The 13,458-nt window shown below is 38.0% G+C and overlaps 2 protein-coding genes and 1 pseudogene across 5 annotated transcripts; all 3 read left to right on the top strand.

The window, feature by feature from the left end:
- Positions 1-1,956: 1,956 nt before the first annotated feature.
- LOC109001905 (eukaryotic peptide chain release factor subunit 1-3-like) lies at positions 1,957-5,550 on the top strand. 4 transcript variants are annotated; one of them, XM_018979406.2, is made up of 3 exons: positions 1,957-2,091; positions 3,631-5,091; positions 5,216-5,550. In XM_018979406.2, the coding sequence occupies exon 2, from the start codon at positions 3,648-3,650 to the stop codon at positions 4,956-4,958; it is 1,311 nt and encodes a 436-aa protein (XP_018834951.1). In that variant the 5' UTR covers positions 1,957-2,091; positions 3,631-3,647; the 3' UTR covers positions 4,959-5,091; positions 5,216-5,550. The 4 variants fall into 4 exon arrangements, with proteins under 4 accessions (XP_018834951.1, XP_018834953.1, XP_035550475.1 ...); XM_018979408.2 differs by having other exon boundaries at positions 1,967-2,091; positions 3,631-5,079; XM_035694582.1 differs by having other exon boundaries at positions 1,967-2,211; positions 3,631-5,079.
- Positions 5,551-6,465: 915 nt separating this feature from the next.
- On the top strand, positions 6,466-9,342 carry LOC109001904 (annotated as a pseudogene).
- Positions 9,343-11,217: 1,875 nt separating this feature from the next.
- Positions 11,218-12,403, top strand: LOC109001903 (NDR1/HIN1-like protein 6). The gene has a single exon (XM_018979405.2). The coding sequence runs from the start codon at positions 11,394-11,396 to the stop codon at positions 12,156-12,158; it is 765 nt and encodes a 254-aa protein (XP_018834950.1). The 5' UTR covers positions 11,218-11,393; the 3' UTR covers positions 12,159-12,403.
- Positions 12,404-13,458: the final 1,055 nt, after the last annotated feature.

The raw sequence follows: 13,458 nt of genomic DNA, 5'->3' as shown, positions 1-13,458 counted from the left end.
CAACAGCAATTCTTTTAGATTAATATAATTTCTGGGCTCGGTTGATGGTATTCTATATCCACGCTCTGTGCATAAAGCTGTGGGGGTGATTGTTCTGACTACCTAGTAAATTAATATGATGGAACTATTTTATGCTCTAAAAACGATCCCGAGAAACTAAAAGATAATAAAAGAGTTGAGATGTTTGATTGTTCCGAAAGCAAGGATGATCTGGAGAAAAGAATAGCTATCAAACTTTCTTGGGATTTTCCTAATTGATTGGGCGGCGGAAATATTGTATGGACTTTTATAGCCATTTGTTAACTCTAATAATTAATTTAGGGACTTTGGGTCTGGCCTCCTCCTGATAATATACAGTTGGCCAGCCTGAGATGCAGTCGCCATAGCTAGCTTGGGCATGCATGCACGTGTAAGGATGACCTTGAGAAATTCGCTTGATTAAACTGCACGCTAGCTAGCTTTGATCATCTGCATGCAATGATTGACTAAATATATTCTCATCATTTTTTGTTCGATCCAGTTCGTACTCTGAACTCTAAAACTATTATTGAGGATCATGTACGTGTGTTATAGAAATTTAATAAAAGAAGTTAACTTTCTTGAACGATGTTCTAATTTTAACCACATACATATAATTTAAATTACTCATACAACGTGATCTGTTACATCTTCACATGTTGCATGCAATTGGTAATTAAAAGCTGTTTGAGTTCTATTATATACAGTTATTTTTACGTATTCTTTTTACACTTTATTAATATGATTGGTCAAATCAATTATTTTATATTAAAAAAAATGACGCAGCTAATCACATTAGTATATATAGTGCACAATGCGTACAGAGTTTTTGTTATTATTATTCTATTTGATCTAATTCGTACTTTCTAATTCAATGCATGGCATGCATCTCCTTAAAACTCAAACTTGGATATTGTATGGGCATATAATTTGCATGCAATAAGGATTAAGGAGAGTTCGGTTTAGTTACAAAAAATTAATTACATCATGATGTCTATAATCTAAAATAATTATCAAATACTAATTACATTATGATCGTTAATTATTATTATTCTTATTAACAAGATCCGTGTGCTTGGCTGCTAGCTTTGAATTTGTAATTAATTTCCTTGATCTTTTCAGACTTATCATCTGTCATCTTTGAAGGATGTTCATTATGATCTTATATATAATATGGTTATACCAAATTAGGCAACAGACTTTGCTAGTTCGATTCTTGTACGTACAAATCTTGGGATTTATTATAATTACTATCAATCAATGTATCATTAATAATAGGATCAATTGCACTATTTCGGAATTTCCATCTTAGATTTTGGTATTATCTATACCATTCGCACCCATACTGGAAACTTTTTTTTCTTCTTTTTTCCCGAAAAAACCAATCCTGGAAACTGCAAAAGTAGACGAGCAACCTCCAAATCTCGATATAGAGGAGACGTCGTTTTCGAAGAGGCTGCTGCAAAAGCCTGCAATCCATTTTTCCGTGGGCGGGTAGGCGGCCCAAGCCACAAACCTTAGCCCACGAAGTTTAACTCGTACAAGGCTCACTAACCGAGCCCAAAACCGTTTTGCTTATTTTTCTCATTAAAAGGAAAAATTAAAAAATTGAGTTAATAATTATGAAAAAAATTAAAAAATTAATACTTTTCTAAATAAAATATGATAAATAATTTAATTTTTTAAAATTTTAAAATAAAAATTATATTATAATAATTTTTTATTTAATTTTTAATAAAATATTTTATCTCATATCATCGAACTGCGTAATTAAAGGAAGTGTGAGAAAGAAAATATTTGCAAATAAACATGAATTATAAAATAAAATGTCACATAAAATTATTCACATTAATTGATATTATTCGGAATATATATCTTACTAAGAGAGAAAATAAATTAGAAAAATATAAATATAAATATTTAATGGGCAGTGGAGATGAAACAGAACCCCAAGGAAGTCTTTTAACGCGGAAGGTCCACAACCACAACCTCTAGTTTTTGACCCCTAGTCCCAGCCTGGAGGCGCGCACACATCCAGAGTCCAGAACACGCTAACCCTTACCATCTCCTCCTGTAGGTCTTTCTCCTCGATTCATATTTCTCTTTTCAATTTCAATCTCTTGATTTGTTTATACCTTTGCTTGTTTGGCGGATTCTGTGATCTGAAGATCTTCGTTTCCAATATTTTCTCTGGTATTTCTTTGCAGATTTCTTTGATTTTGTCCTTGCTTGTGTTGTCTTTGTTTTCTATCTTTATTTTGTTTGATATCTGTTTGCAGATTCCTGTATTTTTTGCTTCTTTCTTCTTCTTTTCTTGATTCGATTTATATATATTACCTGATGCTGTTCTGCTGTTGGATTGATCTGATCAGAGTTAAGTAATTAACTGATTCGACTGCCTCGGAGTCTTTTTTTTTCCTCTGTAACCTAGACTTCCGACTTGCAGCTTAGCCCATATTATTCATTTAGAAAAGAATAAATTAACCTCCAATAATAATAAGTATATTGATGGTGACAAACAAGGCCTATGGACGATTTTTGTACACCTTTTTTTTATGAGTAATAGAAAGTTTTTTTTTTTGACACCTTTATTCGAAAGATGAGCTTTAAATTTCCGTAAAATTTAAGCAGCATATAGAACATATATGTGTTTATTCCCTCCGTCAGAAAAGTGGTTATATCAAAATTATAGAGTAGGGCTATGCCTATTCATATTAATATTAATATAATCGTTTACTTATAAAATAAATTATAGAGTACAATCACCATCAATAACTTCATCTTTCGTTGTTTGTATTGCAAATCGACTAATCAGAATTATTTATTGTAAGAAATTTAGGTCATATTTTTGCTAGAGTGGCCATATGGATTGTGTTGATGGCTATGGATGTTGATTATATGTCACATTTCTTCTTCCTAATAATTGAGAATATTCAGTGGACATCTTTTACTTAGGAGATGTTTGGATTCGAAGATGACTTGAGATGACTTGAGATGAGCTGAGATGAGTTGAGATGGATTGTGAATAGTAATGAGATGAGTTGTGAATAGTAGTGAGATTTGTGAGTTAAAGTTGCTGAATAGTAATGAATAGTAGTGAGATGAGTTGAGATGAGTTGAGATGAGCTGAGATGACTTGTGAATCCAAACAAGCCCTTAGTTTGGTCTACAAATTTCTAATATGATTTAGATATCTGATATCATTGAAACTGAATTGGTGAACGTGTTCTTTACATATCCATCCATATGCCGTAGTAATTTGTAATGGGCAATAATACCTGATTCAGCCACTAGCTTAACTGAAAGATGTTCTATATTAAACATGTTATTGTTGGAATGTTTAAGCTTCACATGGCATAGGAAATTCATAATAGTTTCACCTGATTGTCTATTCTTGTTGCTTAGAATATACTGGAGTTCCCTGTGTAATCTATAATTGAGTTTCGTGATGCTGCTTTTGACCGAACTGATGCCTGTGCAGATGTTACCTTTTCTTGCACTGCACTATCTTTTAGTTTTGTTAGTCTTTGTCCTAGTGTAAAGTGCTATTACCTATTATCTTCAGCTTTATCTTCTGAACTCTGCTAGTTTGTTTTTTTCTCTCTTTTGCAGGTTATAATAAATCTACAATGGCAGATGCTCACGAGACTGATAGAAACATTGAGATATGGAAGATCAAGAAATTGATAAAAGCACTGGAAGCTGCTAGGGGCAATGGCACCAGCATGATTTCTCTTATCATGCCTCCACGTGATCAAGTATCTCGTGTTACCAAGATGCTGGGTGACGAATATGGAACTGCTTCAAACATTAAAAGCAGGGTTAATCGTCAGTCTGTGCTTGGTGCAATTACTTCTGCTCAGCAAAGGCTTAAGCTTTACAACAAGGTTCCTCCCAATGGGCTTGTGCTTTATACTGGAACAATTGTAACTGAAGATGGAAAGGAGAAGAAGGTCACAATTGATTTTGAGCCATTCAGGCCCATTAATGCGTCTCTTTATCTCTGTGATAACAAATTTCACACAGAAGCGCTGAACGAACTTCTAGAATCTGATGACAAGTTTGGTTTTATTGTCATGGATGGTAATGGGACCCTTTTTGGTACTTTAAGTGGTAATACCAGAGAAGTACTTCATAAATTTAGCGTTGACCTCCCAAAGAAGCATGGAAGAGGAGGGCAATCAGCTCTGCGATTTGCTCGTCTTCGAATGGAGAAGCGCCACAACTACGTTAGGAAGACAGCGGAGCTTGCTACTCAGTTTTTTATCAATCCTGCCACCAGCCAGCCCAATGTTGCAGGATTGATACTGGCTGGGTCAGCTGACTTCAAAACTGAGCTCAGTCAGTCAGACATGTTTGATCCCCGCCTTCAAGCCAAAATATTAAACGTGGTAGATGTTTCTTATGGAGGGGAGAATGGTTTCAATCAAGCTATTGAGCTGTCATCCGAGATCCTGTCTAATGTGAAGTTTATTCAGGAGAAGCGTTTAATAGGAAAATACTTCGAGGAGATTAGTCAGGACACTGGGAAGTACGTTTTTGGTGTAGATGACACATTGAAAGCTTTGGAGATGGGTGCTGTTGAGTTGCTTATTGTATGGGAAAATCTGGATATAAATAGGTACGTGCTGAAGAATAGCACAACTGGGGAGATTATCATAAAGCACTTGAACAAGGAACAGGAGGCAGATCAGAGCAACTTTCGAGATTCTGTCAGCTCTGCTGAATTGGAGGTTCAGGAGAAGTTATCTTTGCTTGAGTGGTTTGCTAATGAATACAGGAAGTTTGGTTGCACGCTTGAGTTTGTGACCAACAAATCTCAAGAGGGATCTCAGTTCTGCAGAGGTTTTGGTGGTATCGGCGGAATCCTGCGTTACCAGCTCGACATAAGATCATTTGATGAGCTTTCTGATGAAGAAGTTTATGATGACTCTGAATAGCAATCAATCAACTGTTTCTCAATCCTGGTGCAGGAGAATGGGGGTAAAAAGGCCTGCACCAGTGTGCGCGATATTGCGCTTGGTTCTACCGCTCCTGAGTTCTTTCAAGAAACTTTGCAAGGTCTAAATCAAGGTTTCATTTTCGTTCCTTGAGTTATTCTCTCTGAATCTAACATCTTTCTGTAGGACTATTTTATTTTTCCTCTTCTGTAGCTCACCTAATGTCAATTTTGTTTGTGAAATTTTCTTCCCTGAAGGGGATTGGAATGTTTTGAGCCTGACAAGCTTAGCATGGTGATTTCATTCGGATACGGGAATGGAGCAGCTGGGTGGATCATCCGGATGATAAATAATATGCTGTACTAGTTATGCTGTTGCTTTGAAAGGGTCGTGTAAAGTTGCTTCTATCAACTTTGGGAATATCAAGATGATCAAGGCCACTTGCATAAACTTTCTACAACTCTAGTTATGGTTTTTGTTTTGCTGAAACTGTATGCTATCTATTTCGGTTATGGGATATATTCTGTCGAATATATTTACCATTTATCAGAATTTATATATATATATATATGAATATGTACTTTGCTTGATGCATCCTAGCTTTAAATATTACAATTTAAGTAATATAACTTAGTAGTTTAGAGACAGACAACCTCGAATCCTCTTAGATTATGGATGGCCAGTTGCTTCAACTTCTTCCAAGAGTTGGGAAATTGGTGTGTTTTGAAAGTGATTCTGTTACCGAAGGTTAATTTGTCGGTTTGTTTATTATAGTTCATCTGATTCGGCGCTGTCGGCTGCTGTTATTGCCAAACCCACCAAGCTACCATGGATGCCTGATTTATAGTTCAAGACAAACATTGAACTGTCTCTGAGAAGCAATATGCTTACATTGAGTTTTGAAGCAGGTGGTCGCGACTCTATTATTTTGATATTCTTTGGCAAGCGAAGTTGAGGCCATAGATGTGTATATTTTAGAGATCAAGCAAGTAAAACCTATCAAAATTGGAGTTGGGTTGGGGATTCAAGATTCTTGTCAGGATTCGCAGGCTTGATCGGAACCCAAACAGGATGCACCATAGCCGTTGTACAAATTTGAATGGCAAAATAATAATAATAGTTTTAACAGAAATGGAGGAACACGAACTGTAGTTTGTGTGGGGAAGTGGGGCGTCAGTACAGTACAGTAGGGACAGAACAATGATCCAACGACTCCTGTCTCTCTTAACGGCTCTTTCTTTGCAGAGAATCAGAGATTACCAGCCCGCCCCTTTGTCAAAATTTTAAAATACCCTCTCTCTCTCTCGCTCGGATATTATGTACCGTTAATTTTACAATAATTCAAAGAAAAATACTACTTTGCTCATTTAATTTGTCCTCTTATTTTGACATTTCATATATTTAAATTTTTTTATTTAATAGTTAAAAAAGTGATATTTTAAAAATATTTTAAAATAATAAAAAAATAAAAAATAAAAAATTCAACTAATGGTAAGATGGAGTTCGCTCTGAGAAGGCAGAGTAGCACCACTCTAATTCAAATTCTGTCTCTCTGTGCCATTCCCTTTTACCTTTCTTCTTTGTTTCCCTTACAACTGCTCGGTCATTATCGTTCCCAACTTCCCTGTTGTCACTGCCATTCATCTACAAACACCTCTCTCTTTCTTTGGCATGTTGGGCTGAATTACTACAAAACATCATGGGTAGTTGTTTCAGCAAGAAGAGAGGATCTTCTTCTTTTTCTCCCTCTGTTGCTGCTGTTGCTTCAGTAGCAATGGCAGATCCAAACAAGTCTCATACCCATGGTGATACAGGATGTGGAAATAGTATTACCCACGAAGTGACAGTGGACAGTAATGAGCCAATGATGAAGCTGAAGAGGGACAAGACATTGCCGGCAACACAAGAAGATCAAAAGGTGGAAGAGGATGAAGGCGACCTAGTGAAGGAGATAAGCGTCGTCAAGAACCAGAAGAGCCATGAAGATAGAGGTAGAGGTAGAGATTCTCGAAACCCACCTCCTCAACAAGATGCTCCATTGGCACCACACGGGCTTGCCTCTACTACAGCTGCGGCTACTTGTACCACATCTTCAATTGAATCGGCAGCTGAATCGATGGTTGACAAGCTGGTTACACAAGCAGCAGCAGTAGGTGTTGGTCTAAGGGCATCGAGCTGCACGAAAGAAGAGGTGGATGCCATTCTAATTCGTTGCGGAAGGCTTAGCCAAAGCCCATCCAGCAAGGCTGCTTCCTCTTCCGCTTCTTGTGACCGTAACAGAAAGTACTCGGGTTCCAAGCGGAGCTATGACTTCGACGAAGTTGTTGCAGCTGATGATGATCAAAAGAAAGCCAATGTCATTGAGAGCAATAACTTGTGTGAGGTGGATGAAAGGAGTCAACACCGACAACGTCATCGCCAATCATCTAAGCCTTCTTCATCTTCGCAAGGAAGGAGAAGAACACCCAGCAGAGAAAGAGACAGAGACCAACAACAGCGCTCGAGCAGCAGGGAGAGACGAGTGAGTCGATCCCCTGGTCGGAGATCATCTGAGAACACCACTCCTGCTGGGACTACAGCAGGGAGTGCACCTGCTGGAGCCAACGCTATTAAGAATGGTAATAGGCAGGGAAAGATGGTCTCAGTCCCTGCTACTGTTTCATCCTTGGTGATGGATAAAAGCAACAATGGTGGTGGAGGAGGAGAATCTGCAACAGCCAGTGATGCCAAGAAGAAAAATGTTGGAAACGAGGCAGTGACGGCGGGTTTAAGGTATGCTGCATCGCCACGGTCCAAGTCCCCAGCAAGAGCAAATGTGCATGCTAAGATTTCCAATGATAATCAGCAGCTGCAGCCGTCTCTTAGCCGCAGCTCTTCAAAGAAAGGAGAGCAATCTCCTTACAGGAGAAACCCATTGAGTGAGATTAATCCAATCTCTCTCTCATATTCACAACCAATTAGCAGCAACAGCAGCAGCAGCAGCAAGGTACAGAATAAGAACAAAAAAGAAACTGAAGAACAAGGGATTGATGTCAAGGATTCCACAAATATTCTGAATCCGGTAGGCACTTGCTCCATGTAATGTATCCGTTTATGCATTTCTTGGGCTAAAATATTTGCATACCCATATTACATCATCTTGAGAAGGGCCATTATTTTTTCTTTTTTATTGAGCCAAAGTACATCATCTTGTATTCTCGAATGCAGAAACCAAGTGCTGAGATAAAAAAAACTGCTATCAACAACAGAACCGGTGTTCAAGGGGCAAACTACCAAACCAGCAGCAGAGGTACTCTGGACAACCAGGTTGTGACTGTAAATTGCATACCGAAGGAAAAGCGACAATCGACTGTGGAAGAGGGTGAAGAACCACAACTATCAATGACTAGACATGTCACCACTAAAACCGTGGTGGTCTCAGGCGCTGAAAGCCAGAACCCACAGACACCATCAACAAAAACCAGGTCCTCTAGGAGATTGCGAGACCTAGACCTGAATCCGGAGACTTTGTTGAATCCAAATCCGTCTTATGCTACGCTGTTGCTTGAAGACATCCAGCATTTCCACCAAAAGAACACCAATACAACTTCTGTTTACCTTCCACCTTGCGTCAGCAAGGCCTGCTCTATCCTGGAAGCTGTTGCTGACCTTAACTCCACTAGAAGTTCTAATCTGTCCTGTGCTTTCTCTGAGGACAGAAGAAGCCCCCCAACGCATCAATCTAACAGGACTGCCTACAATTTTTCCTTGGCTGCTAGTATTGTTGGGAACACGGTAACAGACACCAAAGAACCTTTTATAGAATCTGAGATAGCCGTTGCTGACGATGTGATGGAGCCGAGCTTTCACAAGTATGTAACGATGAGAGGAGGGGTTGTGGGGAAGATACGGAGGACCAAGAGTCCTCGGGTAGCAACAGTTTTGTTAGCGGTGGTCAACAGCATTGGGGTTTTTCTTCTTCTTCATGGGAACCCGAGTCGACTGATTCTTCAACCAGCTGCTGGACTTCAAGATTAAAGATCAGAGAGGAAGATCAAAAGATGTCACTGGGCATTGAGGGGAGTGTTTTATCTGAATCAAGCGGCAACATGGATGAAGCAAGAAAGGGATTTAGCGGGAAAAAGAGAGATTGTGATCGCCAGCAGAGTCGAGGGATTGGGCGTGGCAGGCTTGGTGGCGTCACTAGTAGAGATCTGCACTGGATTCCTGTGGTTGCAGCTGCTGCATCCACGTAAATGTTATGGATGACTTACCCCTTTGATTGTATAGAAAAGGATTTCACCAGTTTGTGTTTGTGGGTTGCATACTTTGCAACCATTTCTCGTGTTCTATTATTAATTAAACCAATATCACTGAATCAAAAGATCTATTCCTTTGTCTTTCAGTTTGTCTACTTTTTAACTTTTTTTTTCGTGTGATTCTTCCATTCGCAACAGATTTAGCCTTTTGTTGTTTTGTGCAAATTCATGCTCAAATCCAAAGATTATCGGGTGGGTATCAATAGATGCAATATCCGGGGATCAATCAAGTTCTTTTCAGTATGTTGTGTTATGCAACAAAATAAAATCTTTGATTTCTTCAGTCGGTCCTCTTAAATAGTTCAAATCTTCTATCTATTTGTGTGCCAATAACCTTATAGAAGAAGGGAATAGTAATAAATTCACTTACCCAATAAATAAAATGCAATTGTGCAAAAGCTTACACCAATATTAATGTTAATATATACATATAAATACAGATCTTTGCAAGATCATATGATCCCTAATTGCTCCTTGAATATCTATCATCTAGATACACTAAAAAGTCTCATGATCTGGTCATCAGAAAAGGTCGTGATAGATACGTAAAACAGTGCCAAATAAATGTTAACCCTGTCCCAGGGCTCAATCAACAGGAAGGCCTTTGGAAGATTCAAGGTAGGAGGTAGCCGAAGAGAAGAAGAACATATGATAAACAGCAGACTTTTTCTTTTGAAAACAAAGAATTTAATAACAAAAAAGGAAAAATAAGATAGCGATGGCGGGCATTGTCAATGAGGCCACACTAAAGTCAAAAATATTAGGTATTCACACGCTTCCAGTACTACTACAATTTCTAGAATCAATGCAGAAAATATAAATATATATTATCAAAAAAGAAAAACGCGTGGATGAAATCCATGGGGCGGAAGCTTCTATCACAGTGGCATGCTGCATGGATGAGATAAGCATGATCAGCAGCATCTCCATCAAGAGTTTAGTTTTGTTTTGAGATGATTCCTTGTCCATACCCATGATCATGATCATGTTGATGTTAGACGGCCATTTTGCCAAAAGACAAAATTAAGCATTGGTTTGGATTTAGAGATGAAATGAAATGATTTTAGATGAAAGATTGAATAAAATATTATTTCTTAATATTATTATTATTTTGAGATTTAAAAAAATTAAATGATTTATTATATTTTGTGTAAAAATTTATAACGATGAAATGAGATGACTTTCAAATCCAAACTATGCCTAATTGTTTAGTTAAGAGTAGATGAACGACTTGACTGAACCTCCACCTACAGTACCTCCACCTGATCTTTCGAATTCCAACGTTCCTCTTTCAAACTCAAGAGTTGGAAATACAAATAAAGAAGACCCAGTACTGTCTGTAATTATCAATTTATATATAAAAAGTAATGAAACTTTCGCAACTTTGGAGCGCCCACTTTGCTTTGGTGCTTGACTTGGTCCTTTGAGTTTTTCAAACAAGTGCTTGAAAAAAAATAAATGCCTAGTTTTGAATATCTGAACAGGTTTCATGCAAATCTGCATATATAAGCAAGATTTATGATTGCTTGCAAGTCATGATAAACTCCGTAGGCGCAACGTTCTCGTGACTACATATAAAGTCGCATTATTTGAAAAGCAAGAGTATCATTCTCACGTTACACGCAAATCGATTACAGATATCTATCATTTAATGCATGCTCTATTGAAAATACATCATATGGCAATGCTGTGGCGACTTAATTAATTATAAGTTGTGTTCATCTAAATTAAAAAAAAGAGAAAGGAAAAGTAATTATTGCTCATGTCTAGTTTCTAGTCGACTGCTCCTACTTTTTATTTCTTTTGGCCTACAAATTCAGAAGCAAGTGAGAACTGAGAATCCAACGTACGCGGGTAGAAAACTTCCATGAAAGCGGCACATCAACCAAGCTCCAAAAGTCAAAAGAAGGATGCTTCAGCCGTCCATGACTCTACGAATGAAACTTATTTATATATATAGCTGAAAATGACTTTGTTTATTATAATAAATTCCCTTATTAATAATACAAGACAGAGGAACGATGCATTTCATTCTTCATTAGTTATTCTTGTTCAATCTCAGTACTCGTGATCACCAAAGATTGTTCCTTCTGATCACTCAACACAAAATTTGTCGAATTAATTAAGCCATTAATCAATGGCCGATCCTCAGAAAATCCATCCTGTCCACGATGTTGAAGCACCACATGCATCGACAGCTCCGTTGGTGCCACGGGGAACGTCCAAATCCGATAGAGGCGATCCGACGGCCTTGGGGCAGCGGTACCCACCATTCCAGCGTACCATCCCGGTGACGTACTCCAAACCACCAAAGAAGAGAAGCTGCTGGTGCAAGTGCCTGTGTTGGACAGTATGCCTCCTATTGCTCCAACTGATCATCATCGGTATTATTGTCGGAATAATATTCCTTGCGTTCCAACCAAAGCTTCCCAAGTACTCTGTGGACAAAATGCAAATTACCCAATTCAATCTCAGCGGCGATGATAGCTTATATGCAGCGTTCGATGTGACGATCACTGCAAGAAACCCAAACAAGAAGATCGGGATATACTATGAGGGCGGGAGCAGCATAGGCGTGTGGTATACGGACAGAAAGCTATGCCAAGGGGCTTTGCCAAAGTTCTATCAGGGCCACCGGAACACGACGGTGCTGAACGTGCCGTTGACGGGACAGACGCAGAACGCGAGTGGGCTGCTGACCACGCTCCAACAGCTGCAGCAAGAGACGGGAAGTATTCCGCTCACTCTTAGGGTCAATCAGCCAGTGAGAATAAAGCTAGGAAAGTTGAAGCTGTTTAAGATAAAGTTCAGGGTAAGGTGCAGGCTGCAGGTGGATAGCCTTTCTGCTAATAATGCTATTACTATTCGGAACAGTAGCTGTAAGTTCAGGCTTAGGCTTTAGATCATTCTGACCATTTGATTTTCTATATATATATATATACACACACACTTCTTTCATTCTTCATTTTGTTTTATTTTTTCCCTTTTCCCTAAAAGAAGTGGAGGATGATTATATACTTAGGTTCTAATATTCTCATACACTTCTATATATATATATATATATATTTGTCCTGTAATTCTTTTTTTTTTTTGAGATTATACGTCCTGTATTCTATCCATCAGATCATTTTACTATAATATTTTCTGTCGAACTCAGTATTCATAGATTGTTAATAAGATGCAAGCTCTCTCTCTCTGTCTCTCTCAAACAAATTGCTATGAATATAATACGATCGAGTAAGAAAGAACTGGGATCTCTAATGCATAATAAAGAGAATTACAGAAAATTAATGTCCCAAAGTTTGTTGATGTTATTAAATGAACTTTCTTTTATTTGACACAAACAAGAAAAAGTAACAACCACGAAAATAACCAAAAACAAACAAGAAGAAGAAGAAAGTAAGAACCATGCATGTGGGTGTCGCTCCATTGAAGTTTTGGATCGGGACCGCTTATTATTTGACCGCTTATTTGTATTTAATTATATTTAATTATGTTTTGACATTCATCAGCCAAAACACAAAGATGTATTACTAATTCAGTCGCGAAACTTGAGATCCTGGCAACGGTTGGATAGAAGTGTTATGCCACTTTGGAAGGGAGCTGTCGTGGCATGGCTTTAGATCATGCAAGCAGCGCTCATATCACCATGTTTCACGCCTTATTACGCTCATATTTTATAGCAAACCAAGTAATTTAAGACCTAACAAGCAGGTTCAAGTTACACTTGAAACCAGAAACACCATACTTGCACAGTTTATACACACACATATATATATATATATGTAGGTATGTCCATAAAATTTTCTCTTATAAGCACATTGCGAGCCGCATGCATACAGACGAGGACATTGTAAGGCAATGCTACCCATCTTTGTCCACTCCAGATTTCCCAGTATCGATTAGTACAAGTTAGGGTGAGGGTCGCTTACATATGGAAACATTGTGCTCATAAGCTTGAGGATTAAGGGCAGGTTTGGGGGGTGGGATGAGACATAAAATTCTCATCTCATCTCATCATTACACCTTTTTCAAATCTCCATACAAAATATAATAAATAATTCAACTTTTTCAAATCCCAATTCAATTTTTTCAAATCCCAATACAATAATAATACTAAAACATAATATTTTAAACACTAAAACAAAATACAAAATTCTCATCTCACTCCCCAAACCTACCCTAAATGTGCTACAAGTTGC

The sequence above is a fragment of the Juglans regia genome, chromosome 10, assembly GCF_001411555.2.
Source record: "Juglans regia cultivar Chandler chromosome 10, Walnut 2.0, whole genome shotgun sequence".
Lineage (NCBI taxonomy): Eukaryota > Viridiplantae > Streptophyta > Magnoliopsida > Fagales > Juglandaceae > Juglans > Juglans regia.
Note: the sequence above shows the minus strand (reverse complement) of the source record. Positions and strands in the feature narration are given on the sequence as shown.